We start from the raw sequence: 14,027 nt of genomic DNA on the forward strand, positions 1-14,027 counted from the left end.
TGAAAACAATGTGGAAGCGAGAAAAAAAAATGCAGTTCCTTAAGTGTCCACTTGAGGATGAGCACAAAAGTGAAGTAATCCCCATTGGTTCGGTCTTCAAATGTCCATTTTAACAGCCGAAAGACAGATTTGGTATCAATGGCTAATACTTTATTGGTCCTCACCGTATGAGCAGTAATATTTTTTAAAGGTTATTTTTTTGTGTTTTGTATGCCCTTATTAAGAGATAGGACAATTGGGGAATGACATGCAGGAAAAGAGCCACAGGTCAGTTTGAATGCGGGTTGCCCGCTCTTCTCAGGCTTCAGCCTCTCTCCATGGGGCGGATGCATTAACCATTACACCACGACACCCCAGGAAGTGACTTTTTAGATTATTTTTGTGCTCTCATTTTTATTAAGTATAAGAGTAATTCATACATTTGCATAATTAGGGCCCTGGGCTAAGTTGACTGACATGTGGACACAGTGTGACTTAAGGCCCGCCACCACCTCTTCGATTGGACCGTTTTTTTGGATTGATCTCGAAAGAAAGGTCGAGATAGGATTTAAAATATTTTGTCTGCCATTTTTTAAGCTTCCTATTACCTCTTTAAAAGATCAATGGGGAAAGGTCACTGAAACTACATCCATGTTTCATACAGTATGGCTAAGCAATAAAGAAAAAGTCATAGCGGCCAGCAGGATTTCAATGCACATTATATACATAACCTTGTAAGGTTTGGAAACACTTTTACATGATCTTAACACCTGAGACCAGTTCCTTAAATTTCACATTTCCCTTTCCTCTCGTCTTTGAACAGTTTTCATCACTTAAACACTTTGTGGCGTAATACAACCCAGTCTCAGGCTTTGCTGTTGTGGTCTTCATGGGATTTAGTGCTTCATTTGAGTCCCACGATGTGGTCTCATGACTGTGTTTTATGCTGGCAATGTGTATCGTTCACATTCTTTGTGTAGGAGAGGGTGGCAATTTGAAATCTAAAGAAACTGTTCTATGAAATATAAAAGTTTTATAGATGGTGTTCTCCCCTTTGTTCTTCCAATGAGGACTTCCACCTGTTTCTGATGATATGAGCCAGAGCCTGTCCCTTTCAAGAGGCTGATCCCTCCTGATCTCTTTGATGTAACCTGACCTAACAGTTCCAACTAGCAGGATTTGATGATCACGGATGGACTCTCAACAACAGCATGTGCAAATCAAAACTAACAGGCATGGGGAGACGGACTACAAGGATGTGTGAGCAGAACTGGCAGACCGCGCAGACAGGGAGCGCTCGCAGAGCTATGATGTGTCTCAAAGCCAGGCAGGCAACGGTCACATGATCAATGCTGCCAGCCCAGACTTAAGCAGTAAAACCTGTGGATCTGTGAGGGCACATGCAACTGATCGGAGATGAAAGACAGGCTTTGACTTTCACAGGAGGCCTGGAATTGGGGTGGGGGCTACGGGAGCCATGGGGGCACTTCTGAAGGACTGCCATCAGAACAGCTGGGTCATTTTCAAATGACCTAAATCTAGGATTAATCCATTCGGACTTGCATGGTTAAATTTGTTTCTACGCTACGCAGAGACGATGGGAGGCAAAGAAAAAAAAGGGACAGAGAGAATTACCAGTGAAAGCCAGAAAGGCTTAGCACTTGGAGTTCAAACAAGGTGCACAGTAGAGAACAAACCCCAGAGCACCAACGGTAGCAAAGCACACCAGAAACTCCAGCCTTGTGCAGTTTAAAACAGAATCCACCATCACTCTCTGAATCTTCACATTTAGATCACCACTCACTTTAGTCAGAGGATGTTTTTGACACACCGCCGGGGCATCTCTCCATATGTCAGAGGCCAGCATCCATCTGCGAGTGATTTGAGGGGTACATTTCTGGGGATGACGTGTGATAAAACAGGGAGGTATGGGTCAAAGTGACTAGACTCAATCTGTGACAGAGCCTCTCCTCCTGGGCCCTACCACATGTTTTTATCTATACAAGCATCTGTTTGAAGTTCCCAATGAATACCATCAGTTCTGCCGGTGACTTCATATCCATCTTACCTGGCTCAGAACAGTTCAACATCCTGGAGGCACACAGATTAAAGGAGGGCAAAGTGTTTATACTTTGTCAGGGGTGTGAAGCAGATTTATAGTTGTTGTTTTGTAGTGTCCATAACACACTATAACATTGTCTAATACAGTCCCATTAAATCACTGTTTTAGAAGGGCCAGAAACAGAAAAAAAGAAAAGCTCTTGGGAGGAGAATTTGGCTTGTGTCGATTTTGGCGCCCCCCTGTGGGGTCATGCACTTAAAGAGACACACACAGCGTTCTGAGAGAGCTGGTTTCTACAGGGTCACAAACCTCTGGTGCTTGATTCATGTTATATTTGGACCAAAGCACAACTCAGATGTTTCATTTAGATCACAGGGTTTGACGAAACGAGAATATGTCCCCTTTAAAGAAATAAGATTGTTATTCTGTCTAGCTGTGTTGGTATGATACACAAACATTTACCTTTAAATTTATTTTATATCAGTTAAAATATAATAAAAACAGTTTAAAGAGGAGACATGTATGGAAATAGATGGAGTTCTTTTGTAAAGGCCGGTATCCACAGACTTCTGCTCTGGAAGCGCTCACAACCTCAGAACACACCGGCGCTCATTGTTGATTGGTTACAAAATGTAACTTCTGCTTCCCTTGGTAGCCTACTGTTGGGTATGTTTTACATAGCTCTGTGTGCCTAATATTTGCTATAATTTAACAAAATATCACCAAGGAAACATGAGAATAATGTAGGCCTATATGAGTCATGTCCTGGCATCAGCAGCAGCTCTACCTGGAAACTGTCAAAAAGACGAGTCAGACTAAGGTCTCCTCCCGCCATTGTTGTTGTCAAAGCCAGATGTTGTATGTCCCAACAAATCTTTATTCTGATTTGTCAGTGACAGAGAAGTGAAATGAAAGAGCCAACCGAGAGCGCTGTGAGCGCAGCGACAAAAAACGGCTGACATTGAGGGCGTTTTTGCGCTTAGGGCGCCCAGTGAAAACACTGAACTGTAATGTTGTTGATGTAATGATGTTCCCCATCATAAGAAGGCCTCTGAATGCATCACTGTCACACAGTACAAGTGTGTCTTGCAGCAAATTTAACAAAATGCTTTGTTGTGGAGAAAAGCTTACAAAAAACCTTAAAGCTTCTGTGAGGAATTTTCAGGTTGTGTTGATTTTGGCGCCCCCCCTGGGGACTAAGCAGGATGTTTTCTTTTCTCTTGCTGATGTTGTCCTGTACATACAAGTAGTTTTTTGGACACAAAATCTCATCTTGCTTTCTGTAAAATGTCTAACATGCAATTCACAATGAATGTTTGGCATGGAAAATTATTAGAAAAGCTGGCAGCATGATGTTTATCACCGGAATATAAATAACTATTGTAGGTAATATGGAGGCATTGATTTCAGTCTGTTTTCTAACCAGCAAACTCCTCACAGGAGGTTGAAGCTGCCCTGAAGTTAAAGGCTGATGTTTGCTTGTATAGCAGTAGTAGTATAAAAATAGTCAGCCTAAACTGCAATGTGCAGTCCCTAAAAAAGACACTAAATGTTAAGAGTTCTTCTATTGAAGACAAAACATGACTATGAAGTGCTACCTTGATGAAAAATTACTTTTAGCCTGCGGGCTTCACTTTAACTTCAATGTGTCTCTAAAATGAGAGGTTGGTAGTTGGAGGGAAGCCTAGATCGACCGTGAAGAGGCACTCTTGCGCTAAAAAGCCGGCTTCCCATCAGGATGCTCTGCTCGACTTCAAATATACAGTAGAGCAGGAAAGTTTGGAACAGACTGAAGTGGGAGGGAGGAGGATGGAGGAGGGGGAGAAAGAGTGATGGTTGCTTTGATCATTGGAGGCAGACTAGATTAAAAAAAAAAAAAACAAGTGTCCAGGTCTCTTTTTCTAAACTGAATGAAAACATGGACAAACCAAGCAGCCATAACTGAGAGGAATCTTTAAAAGTTCTACCTCTTTCTCTCAAGAATTTACACTTCAAATGCATTTTATTTGAACACATTTTGAAGAAAGAAAAAGGGGAATTGATAATGTGAACAATTAAACGAATCAGAATAAATGTTCCAAATTTAAGCAGGTGAAATTTCTTTAGATAATCTGGTCAAATTATCTCTGCGTGAGTTTCGATCATGTTTTGTTCTTTCCCACTTGATTTTTGGCTAAGTATGTAACAAGATGGTATTCTCACTTCATAAATTTGTGGCGGAATGGGAAATGGGCATTTCAAGGCCAATAAAAGCCACCACATCAAATAAAACTTAGCGGATCAAAAGAACCAACGCATGGACATTTTTTCCCCTTCTATAAATTACAAAGAGGGGGCAGTCTGCCACGCTTGATCATGCCCCGAGTCCTGCCCCGCTGCTGTGATTGGCTGTACGGACACACAAGGGGGGAAAGTTTGAATAAAATACAAGAGCATGGCACTTGTGTTGTCGTTCAAGCTTGTGCGCTTGGTGAAGCAGCGCTTCAGATATACAGGATAGATTGGCACACAGATGTTTGCGTCTTCTTGGGAAGTTTCAAATAAATCTACAGAGTTCAGATGCATTTGACTAATTTAAAGGGACTTTTTATTCAGTTTTAACTGCATTCGTTTGTTTCAGGAAGCAGTGGCAGGTGCCGTGGTTACTTTTAAACCGTGCTTAATTTACTTTTTAAGCTCCATCAGTAAAGATTCTCTCTTTACCGACGAGACTTTGCATTTGGAGGAAAGAAACTGACCAAAAGGATACGATGACAGCGGCCAGAATGGTTTCTTCAGTGCTGCTGCTGATGCTGATGCACTCCGGAGCTCTGTGTGCGCGGAGGTTCCGGGGTGGCCGCAACCCGCAACCACGACGCTCACCACCTCCTCCTACGCACCGGGCGGATCGGGTTGACACCACCGAGAGCTTCCCTCTGGATTTCACCGCCGTCGAGGAGAACATGGATAACTTCATGACACAGGTGAAGAACCTCGCGCAGTCCCTGTACCCATGCTCGGCACAGAAACTAGACTACGACATGAAGCTGAACTTTTTGGACAATACATCTGTCACCTGCAACGATGGAAGCTCCGCTGGGTATGTATCCTAAACTGAGAATAATGCTCATGGAAAGTTAGAGGCATGTGATTGGGTGAGTGACAGGTCATAGGGTCAGCTGTGCAGCAGTGCACCCTGGAGCCCGTATGAATTGTTATGTTGCTTCAGCAGGGCGCACCCCGTCCCTCTTGGTCATCCTGTAACCCGAATTCACCCACATGTATCTGGCCCGAGGATGCTGACCATGCTATTCCCTGGTATTCTTCAAATTTTGGCTGGTATATTGCAACGTTTCCAAATCAGCAAACATACCATGATAAAAAAAAGAATACAAATAAATGCGGGACAATTTGAAAAGGAAGCAAAGTCCTGAGTCCTAACTAAGGTCCACTCGGTATGAGATAGACAGCTGCTTTGCGTCAGCGAAGCGTGAAATTTGCGGATAGCCACATGGCCTATGCTTCATTTCCTTTGCCGCAAATTAGAATGCAGGATTTGCTCTGCAGAAAGTTTAGTTTGAAGTTTTCAGACCCTCGCCCATCTCTCTCTTCCAAAGGGTTGCGCGGAGTGCGTGAACTGTTGAATTTACAGCCCTTTAACAGCACGTTTTCTCTCTACGTGCTACTGTAAAAACGTGCACAATCTTAAAACGGTTAATGTTCTTTGGATATCTACATTTGTTTGCAATCCATGTTACATTTAAGTAAAAAGCCATTTGGCGGTCAGAAAGCCTGCATTTATTGTCCACTAAAGAGAGGGATAAGCCATGGCACTAAAAGCATATTAATATAGCAAACGGATCCCGTATGTCATATATATTTAATGCACACATTTTGTACAAACTGGAAGCAATTTTATTCCAATAGGCTGAATAGTGCTGTAGGCTTTAAAACTGTGTTCATGTTTTTATTATTATCATTATTATTATTTTTACGGCGTATTGGAAAAATAAAAATGATATTCAAGATATAATAGGTAACGAATCAAGCAAAAATGCAGTCATAAAAGTTGTTTATAATATGTATACATGGCCGTTTATGACCCTTTTAAGTCAGGGCCATAGGACCGTTTTTTGTTTCAAACATGTTTTTTCTGCACAAGTATATTTATATTTTTCTGTATAATCCATTTTGTGCCTTGTCTAGAGGTTAACATGATTTTCTGCCATGTGCATTTATCACAGACCAGCTCAGTGATGGGCAGACTTAAATTAAATGGGTTTTGCTTTACATGTCTCCGTTTAGATTTATCCTTTTTCTAAGTCCTGTTAAACCTCAAAGTGGTAGAACGAGCTGCCTGTGAGCACAGTAAAGCTCTGAGCTCTTTAGAGATGCAGCACAGGGGGACAGTTACTGGCAGATGGCCATTTCATTCACCACCGTGGCTGCTGTCAGATGCTAATCCATCAACTACAAAGAGTACTTTTAAGAGAGGTGTTGTTGCAGTTACAGATCAACAAGGATGCACACTGCGTGATTCATCTCCTGGTGAAGCACTTGTTAGAGTTAGTGGGTTTGATGCTGCGCTTTCCCCTCTTGGCTTGTTCACGTGCCCGGCTCCACTTTGTTGTTTGGAAGTTGTCCGTAAATTGCTCTGTCCTAAGCCTACATCATTGACTGCGGTTTATAATAATAGCACAAGACACAAACCGGAGCCAAAGTGTGCTGCAGTCACTAAAAAAACCCAGCTCAGAGCCTCCACCAAGTCTGTTTTCTTGAGAGAAGAATGTTTTTTGGCATTCTCTGGAGTTGAATCAAGTCAAGGGAATGCTGATTGATCATCACAGAAGCCCATTTTGTGCATCCTGTTTATGTGCATCAAACTATATTACAAACAACTTTTTTTTTTTAAAACAGCCTCATCGGTCCTGTATGCGTCAAACATGAATGTGTTCTGCAGCATAGCAGAAGAAAGCAATGCCCTCTTCTGGGCTGACGACATACAGCACATTCTGCATATTTCTCAGCATGCATTAACATTTATTTAAAGGCCTAATTCGTGGATCATATTATCCTGGCTTTATCTGGGTCCAACAGCACTCAAAAGTGAGACTGCGTGTTCAAATCCACACAAGACAACTGTCGTGTCATTTTACCCTGTCTTTTTTCATTTCCATGGCCGTTATCTGTGATTTTATCCCTGTTTATGTGACGACACGGCCGAGGAATGATGATCTCAGAGTGAAGCGACTATGATGGTACATAGTACAACATTTAGCATGAAGAACACCGTCTACAAGCACCTAAGGATAGGGGACAGGTTGATGTTTATCTGTTTCCTACGTGCAAACTGTACACACGACCTCATTGTCCAATTTATGTTGGCAAGATTTCACTTGTGCTGATCCTGTCACCTTTTCCAGATGAAATAACAGCAGAGTAACATGGCATACTGGATAAGATTTAAATGTTGATGGTGTTTGTATTTAATGCTTGGATACCATCTCTGATGGCGGAAACAGTGAAGGTATTGCTCTTTGGTGTTTATGTAATCTTTCTGAAGAAACCGAGCCAAAGAATGTGGTCGTATCTTTCTGTTGCTTCCTTATTTTATTCTGGCAATGAAAAAAAAAATCCACCTCATATTACTGCTGTGATGTATTAATTTTTGGTTTATTTGCCATCTTGCAGGTATTACCTGAAAGAATCTCGAGGCAGCAGACGGTGGTTGATATTCTTAGAAGGTCTGTATGATGAACTAAATCAACTCTTTTCATTCATTTTTCTGCACAAAGTGAGATGCATGACTGTGAGTTTTTTTTAGGAAGAGAAATGGCTCATGTTGTGTTTTTTTTTTTGTGTGTGTGTGTCCAGGCGGCTGGTACTGCTTCAACAAAGAGAACTGTGACAGCCGATACGAGACAATGCGAAGACTGATGAGCTCATCCAAGTGGCCACAAACTAAAACAGGTGAGCCAAGGATAGTCTGTATAGTTAACTTCAAGCACCACTGCTACTCCACCTGTGGCGTGTACTGAATCCTGACCCCCTAATAAGTTGAAAAAAGTACCCAGATCCCACTTTAATGTCTCAGTAATTAAAAGGATCGGATGTATCAGTGCTCAAATGCAGTGTTATTGCAACCGACACCCGGTCATAATATAGCTGTGGTGTAGGGCTACCTGGCGCCCACTGCTTTAGGAACAGAGACGCCTCCCTCTCTCATTGCAGTGTAATAACTGTAATCCATGTGGTAATGATGATGAAGAAGAAGAGGATGTGTCTGGGAGTGCCAGGATGACTAATGATACATGTTGATGTGTCTCTGCAGGCACGGGGATCCTGTCTCCACTGCCTGAGGAAAACCCTCACTGGTGGAATGCCAACATGGTGTAAGTTGACTCATGTTTGTGATTTTGTCGGAACATTTTTTTTTTTCTGCCTCATAGGCGACAATCTTAACTTTATTTTGTCTGTGTAGATTCATCCCATACTGCTCCAGTGATGTGTGGAGCGGAGCTACAGCCAAAACAGAGCAGAGTGAGACATTTCTGAAGCATCAAAATGATTCTCTCCTAGAAACAAGTGATTTTCTACAGCTTAAAATGTCTTTGTGTTGTGTGCAGGTGGTTATGCCTTCATGGGATCACTGATTATTCAGGAAGTCGTGAAAGACCTGCTGAATAAAGGTCTGGACAATGCCAAAGTACTCCTATTAGCAGGAAGCAGGTATGGATAAGTAGGAAATTGATGGTTGCTTGCAATCTTTTATGATAGGTCAGCATGACATTAGAGAAATATGCAATGTGCATAACATTGGTTTTTTTACTGTAATATTTGTATCAAGAGCATTGCTGTAACTCAATATCTATCTGCTGTTTTCATGTTTACATAAAACCTGTGTAAGCAAAAGGTCCCTCCTAACACCTAACTAAATCTAAAAAGCATGTGTTTTAAAAACCAATCAATTAGCATCAATTATTCATAAGTTAGCGAATATCTGAGCTTGATCTGACTGCATCATGTAAACGCTTGACCATCATACCGAGGCTTTCACCAAATCATATACACATAGTGAGATAGAGAGCATCGTTTTTGCAAAAAGTATTTGTTCTTCTTTATTGTGATGAATTCATTTTTTTGCGATGTGTACATTGTGAATTCTCATGTCTATACGTGCTTTAATAATGATATGTGACATTTCTGCCTGCAGTGCCGGTGGTACTGGGGTCCTTCTGAACGTGGACCGTGTTGCCGAGCTGCTGGAGGGACTGGGCCACACGGGGATCCAGGTGCGAGGACTGTCTGATTCAGGCTGGTTCCTGGACAACAAGCAATACCACTGCACGGACTGTGTGGACGCTGTCAGCTGTTCGCCAACAGAGACCATAAAGAGAGGCATAAAGTAAGAAATCCACAGGAAATGTCCAACATAACGTTTTGTGGGGAGGACATGTTGTAGAAAAGTACTAATATAGACATTGTCCTATTTGTGCTTTTCACCTGCTCCATCAGGTACTGGGGAGGAGTGGTGCCAGAGAAGTGTAGGCAAGCCCACGAAGGAGAGGAGTGGAACTGTTTCTTTGGTTACAGAGTTTTCCCATCAATAAAAAGTGAGTTACAGTGAATCCTTTTGTAGTGTATGTACATCCTGTGCACATTCTGCAGTGCCCTGTGCAAGCTTGTTTGTGTTAGACAACTCTCTTATTTGAATCCTCTTCCTTTTCTCCCTGTGTAGGCCCAGTGTTTGTAGTCCAGTGGCTGTTTGATGAGGCCCAGTTAACAGTGGACAACATCCAGCTAACAGGCCAACCAGTGCAGGAAGGCCAATGGCGCTACATCCAAAACCTGGGCATTGAGCTGAGGAACACGCTCAAAGATGTCCCGTAAGGACATAATTTTAAGAAGAGAATTTAAAAGAGATTTTTGCATGGATTGAGATTGATTTGTGTGGTTTTTTTTATTTTTATTCTTATTCAGGGCTATGTTTGCTCCAGCTTGCTTATCACATGAAGTTATCACCAGAAAGTGAGTATGATTTTAAGATTCAAAGATGTATTTGTCATTCCAGCTCATGTTTGTGCATGAAAGTATAGTGCATTATGTACTCGAACCCTAGTAAAGGGAAACAATTATGAAGACAAAAGATCCTGAGTAAAACTCTAAATGTGCAGTTGGGCTACAAGATATATTCCTAAAAATAAAACATTAAAATAAATAAATAAAAAGATAATTTTAGTAAGAGGAGAACAGCAGCAGATAGAAGTTTAAGAACAGCTAGCAGAATTTATAAAAAATATATATCAGGGATTTTTAGATAGTTTATTTTCCATGTAAACTCTGAATTCCATTTATATCATGAACAGAGCTCACTATGCAATTTGAGACCTTGCACCCGTGAGCTGACAGCGCCCCCTTGTGTTGTCTTCTAGTTACTGGATTGATGTGCAAGTTAAAGGCACCTCCCTTCCCCGAGCGCTGCACTGCTGGGACCGTAGCCTCCACGAAAACAGGAACAACAAAGCCCCACCCAAAGGCTGCCCAATACATTTGATTGACAGCTGCCCCTGGCCGCACTGCAACCCCACCTGTCCAACCATTCGAGACCAGTTCACAGGACAGGAGATGAACGTCATTCAGTTCCTCATGCATATGGGTTTCGATGTGGAGAAGATGGCCCAGCAGCAGGGTATGGACCCCAGCAAGCTACTGGGCATGCTCAGCAGCGGCAGCTAATGGGACACACGTACAAACAGCATTTTCAAGCTAACGCCAAGCAGGGGTGGCTGGTCTCTATGTCCAGTTTCCTCCTGCCTGATACCTCCAAATAATACTCCATCTTCACAACCCATTCTACCTTTAGTCTCGTCAACGCTGACCTCTCGTTACTTTAAGACAAGCTCAGTCAAACACAGGGTCTTAGATTTGTCCCAGAATCCTTTTCCTCACACTTAGTGACAAGTACTGGGGCAACACGCCACCACGACAAGGCACAACTCTCGGCTACTCTGTTGATATTATCTTTTGCTTTGTAAAAGAAAGTAATATCACGAATGTAATCCAGTTTTAAGGATGCTCATTGATGTTTTTTTAATATTTTTTTTTCATCCTTTCATAGATTTTATTAAGTCATTGTTTTAAGAAAGAATAGGTTACAATGACATACAGATTCTGTTTTATTAAGTAGTCACAGCAGAGTAAAGAAGAGTATATTTTTTTTCAAACTGTTTTGTGGTTGGGTTCTTATAACATACATCAAACAGACAAGGCATAAGCAGAGACGTAATAATGTACGGATCAAGAAGAACATTTTGTATTGATCCCCCAAAAATGTCATTAACTTTAGGGTTTTCCATCTGATAGTAAAGCTACGGTAGCCGAAAATGGCCTCGCTTGTAATTATATAAATGATGATGAATCTCAACGTTTGTGTTATTCTCAGAGATAATGCAATCTTGAATTAATTGATAATCATCCTGATACAAGTGAAATAATTGGTTTACTTTTTCTTCCGTCACTTAAAGAGATGAGGATTGCCACGCCATCAGAATTTAATTCAATCGTCAGAGAAAATCTGTCGCTGTTATTTAAGGAGACAAGTGATAGTTATGAAAAGTCCCTTTCAGACGTGCACTGCAGATAATTTACCATAACATTTTGGGAAAGCTTCCCCCTGACGTTTTCCAGACTTCCTCTTTCACACATGTCCCTATGACTTCAAAAGGATGCTGAGGAAGGGAATGTTTACAACTTCTTAGAGTGACAGATTCATACTCGTGATGACATTTTTTGTCTTCAAATCCACAGTGTCAGCCAATAAGAGATAAAAAAAAAAAAAAAAAAAAAAAAAAATGCTGGTGTGCAGACAATAATTTGAAGCAGCCTCATTATGTGCACAGAGATCCCACTGGTTTTGTTCTGGTTGCATGATGTAAACATCATCAACCAGCACACTCCAACGCCTTGTGGAAATATTACTCGTGGGCTAGCGAAAAAAAAATAAATGCAAAAAAGAATGCATCCGAGCATGCAGCTCAAATGTAAAAAGTCAGGACATTTTCAGGGGGTACTGCATGTGTGAAAGAAGCTAAAGCAATATTTTGGGCTGAAACCAGGTGTAAAAAAAGAAAAAAAAAGAAAAAAGGTGCGTCTTAACTATTCCATAATGACAAACGTTTGATTTATTATTAACAAATTATCTGTATAAAAGAATCTCTGTTATCTTGAGAGACGATGTCATTCACTATTAAACTTGAGATTACAGCATTAGGAAAAAAAAAAAAAAAGCAAACCTCACTTTCCTCAGCTTTGCTTCATTAGTGCACTCGTGGTGTCCTTCCATGTTGGATTAACAGTCTTTTACATACTTTCACTACTGAAATGAAAGCTGCAGATAAAATAATTTGAGATGTTTTCCCTCCCTGTAAATAATAGTTGTCAAAAACAACAAAAGCATGTGTTTGATAAATTATCTCTGTATACCTTCATCATTGTCAACATTAGATTGAAGTCATACTTTCTGTTTTAGACAGCTGCATGTGAAGATGTCATCGCCAAGATCACATTTCAGAAAACTGATTGTGGTGCTTAAGAGGGAACTGGGAATTATTAAAGGACCTGTTAGTACCCTTGCATACACCACAGTGCCACTACATGTAGTCTATACCTCCTTTTTTTTTTTTTTTTTTTTTTTTACGGCCCGATCATAAAAAGACCGACTGTTCAAGCCCGATCACAGGGTACTCTCTCATGCTCAAACACCTCAGAAGTTTAGCAATACTCGGATCAATGCAATGAACATTTAAAGGGAGACAGATATCGTGTATTGTATATTTTTTTTTGAGTATTTGTATAGGTTCTTTTAAGTGTTCACTATTGTAACTCCCTTCTTATATTTCATAATAGAGATCACTTTTTAATATAATGACAATGTTGTATGTAATGATGTCTTTATAAAAGATGTTTTGAAAGGACCTGTATTTGGCATCACTCTAGAGAAAGAAAGGTATTACTAATTGTAATTTTATTCTGTAACATATTTTTTAACAGAAAAAGACAAACTCAAGCTACATTGGTAATTTACATATTTATTTTGTTATGTAAATCATATTTATAAGTGCTCTTTTCACAGAGAAGTGATTCTTTGTAAATTGTAAATACATTGCTGTTTTATCTCTTTGTGTTGATCGCATGTCTTTGTATCAGACGAAAAGAAAAGACACATTACATATTTTAAAAGCTCATTTTTGCTGCGTTGTTATTTTTTCTCCTTCCCATTTTGCATAAAAAGCCGGAGGTAAGGTCAACTTCTCACTCAGGCTTCAAACCCTGTTAGTCACTATTTTGATTTTAAGTGTGATAATAGATATGAGGCTTCACATAAACGCACACTAACAGTCGAAAGGTTCTTCAACACTTTGTAGCTTTTTAAAAAAACAAAAAATAATAATAATACAGTGTCATTAATCTCCTTAATAAGGAAACTTAGAATTGCAATGTGTTCAAAGTCAGGTTCAACCAGCATGGTGGGCGAATGAATGTCAGCATAAGCATGGTCAGTTCTAAATTCAATCAAAAATGAAACTATTAAATACACTCAACAAAAATATAAACGCAACACTTTTGTTTTTGCTCCCATTTGTCATGAGATGGACTCAAAGATCTAAAATTCATTCCAGATACACAATATTACCATTTCTCTCAAACATTGTTCATAAATCTGTCTAAATGTGTGATAGTGAGCACTTTTGCTTTGCTGAGACAATCCATCCCACCTCACAGGTGTGCCACATCAAGATGCTCATCAGACACCATGATTAGTGCATAGGTGTACCTTAGACTGTCCACAATAAAAGGCCACCCTGAAATGTGCAGTTTTTGCTTTATTGAGGGTCTGGGGACTCAGAACCAGTCAGTATCTGGTGTGACCACCATTTGCCTCATGCAGTGCAACACATCTTCTTCGCATAGAGTTTATCAGATTGTCAATTGTGGCCTGTGGAATGTT

At 40.5% G+C, this 14,027-nt stretch overlaps 1 protein-coding gene across 1 annotated transcript; it reads left to right on the top strand.

Annotated features, from left to right (window-relative positions):
* Nucleotides 1-4,426: 4,426 nt before the first annotated feature.
* Nucleotides 4,427-11,839, top strand: notum1a (notum, palmitoleoyl-protein carboxylesterase a). The gene is made up of 11 exons (XM_079365986.1): nucleotides 4,427-5,120; nucleotides 7,712-7,764; nucleotides 7,895-7,990; nucleotides 8,352-8,412; nucleotides 8,502-8,560; nucleotides 8,647-8,749; nucleotides 9,234-9,425; nucleotides 9,536-9,633; nucleotides 9,759-9,906; nucleotides 10,001-10,048; nucleotides 10,453-11,839. The coding sequence occupies exons 1-11, from the start codon at nucleotides 4,792-4,794 to the stop codon at nucleotides 10,754-10,756; spliced, it is 1,491 nt and encodes a 496-aa protein (XP_079222112.1). The 5' UTR covers nucleotides 4,427-4,791; the 3' UTR covers nucleotides 10,757-11,839.
* The last annotated feature ends 2,188 nt before the right edge of the window (nucleotides 11,840-14,027 follow it).

This window comes from Symphodus melops (genome assembly GCF_947650265.1).
Source record: "Symphodus melops genome assembly, chromosome: 17".
NCBI classification, from domain to species: domain Eukaryota; kingdom Metazoa; phylum Chordata; class Actinopteri; order Labriformes; family Labridae; genus Symphodus; species Symphodus melops.

Coding starts and splice junctions, on each gene's coding strand:
- notum1a (XM_079365986.1), top strand. CDS start 4,792: ATGACAGCGGCCAGAATGGTTTCTTCAGTGCTGCTGCTGATGCTGATG. Junction 8,413..8,501: donor TGGTGGAATGCCAACATGGT/GTAAGTTGACTC, acceptor TTGTCTGTGTAG/ATTCATCCCATACTGCTCCA. Junction 9,426..9,535: donor ACCATAAAGAGAGGCATAAA/GTAAGAAATCCA, acceptor CTGCTCCATCAG/GTACTGGGGAGGAGTGGTGC.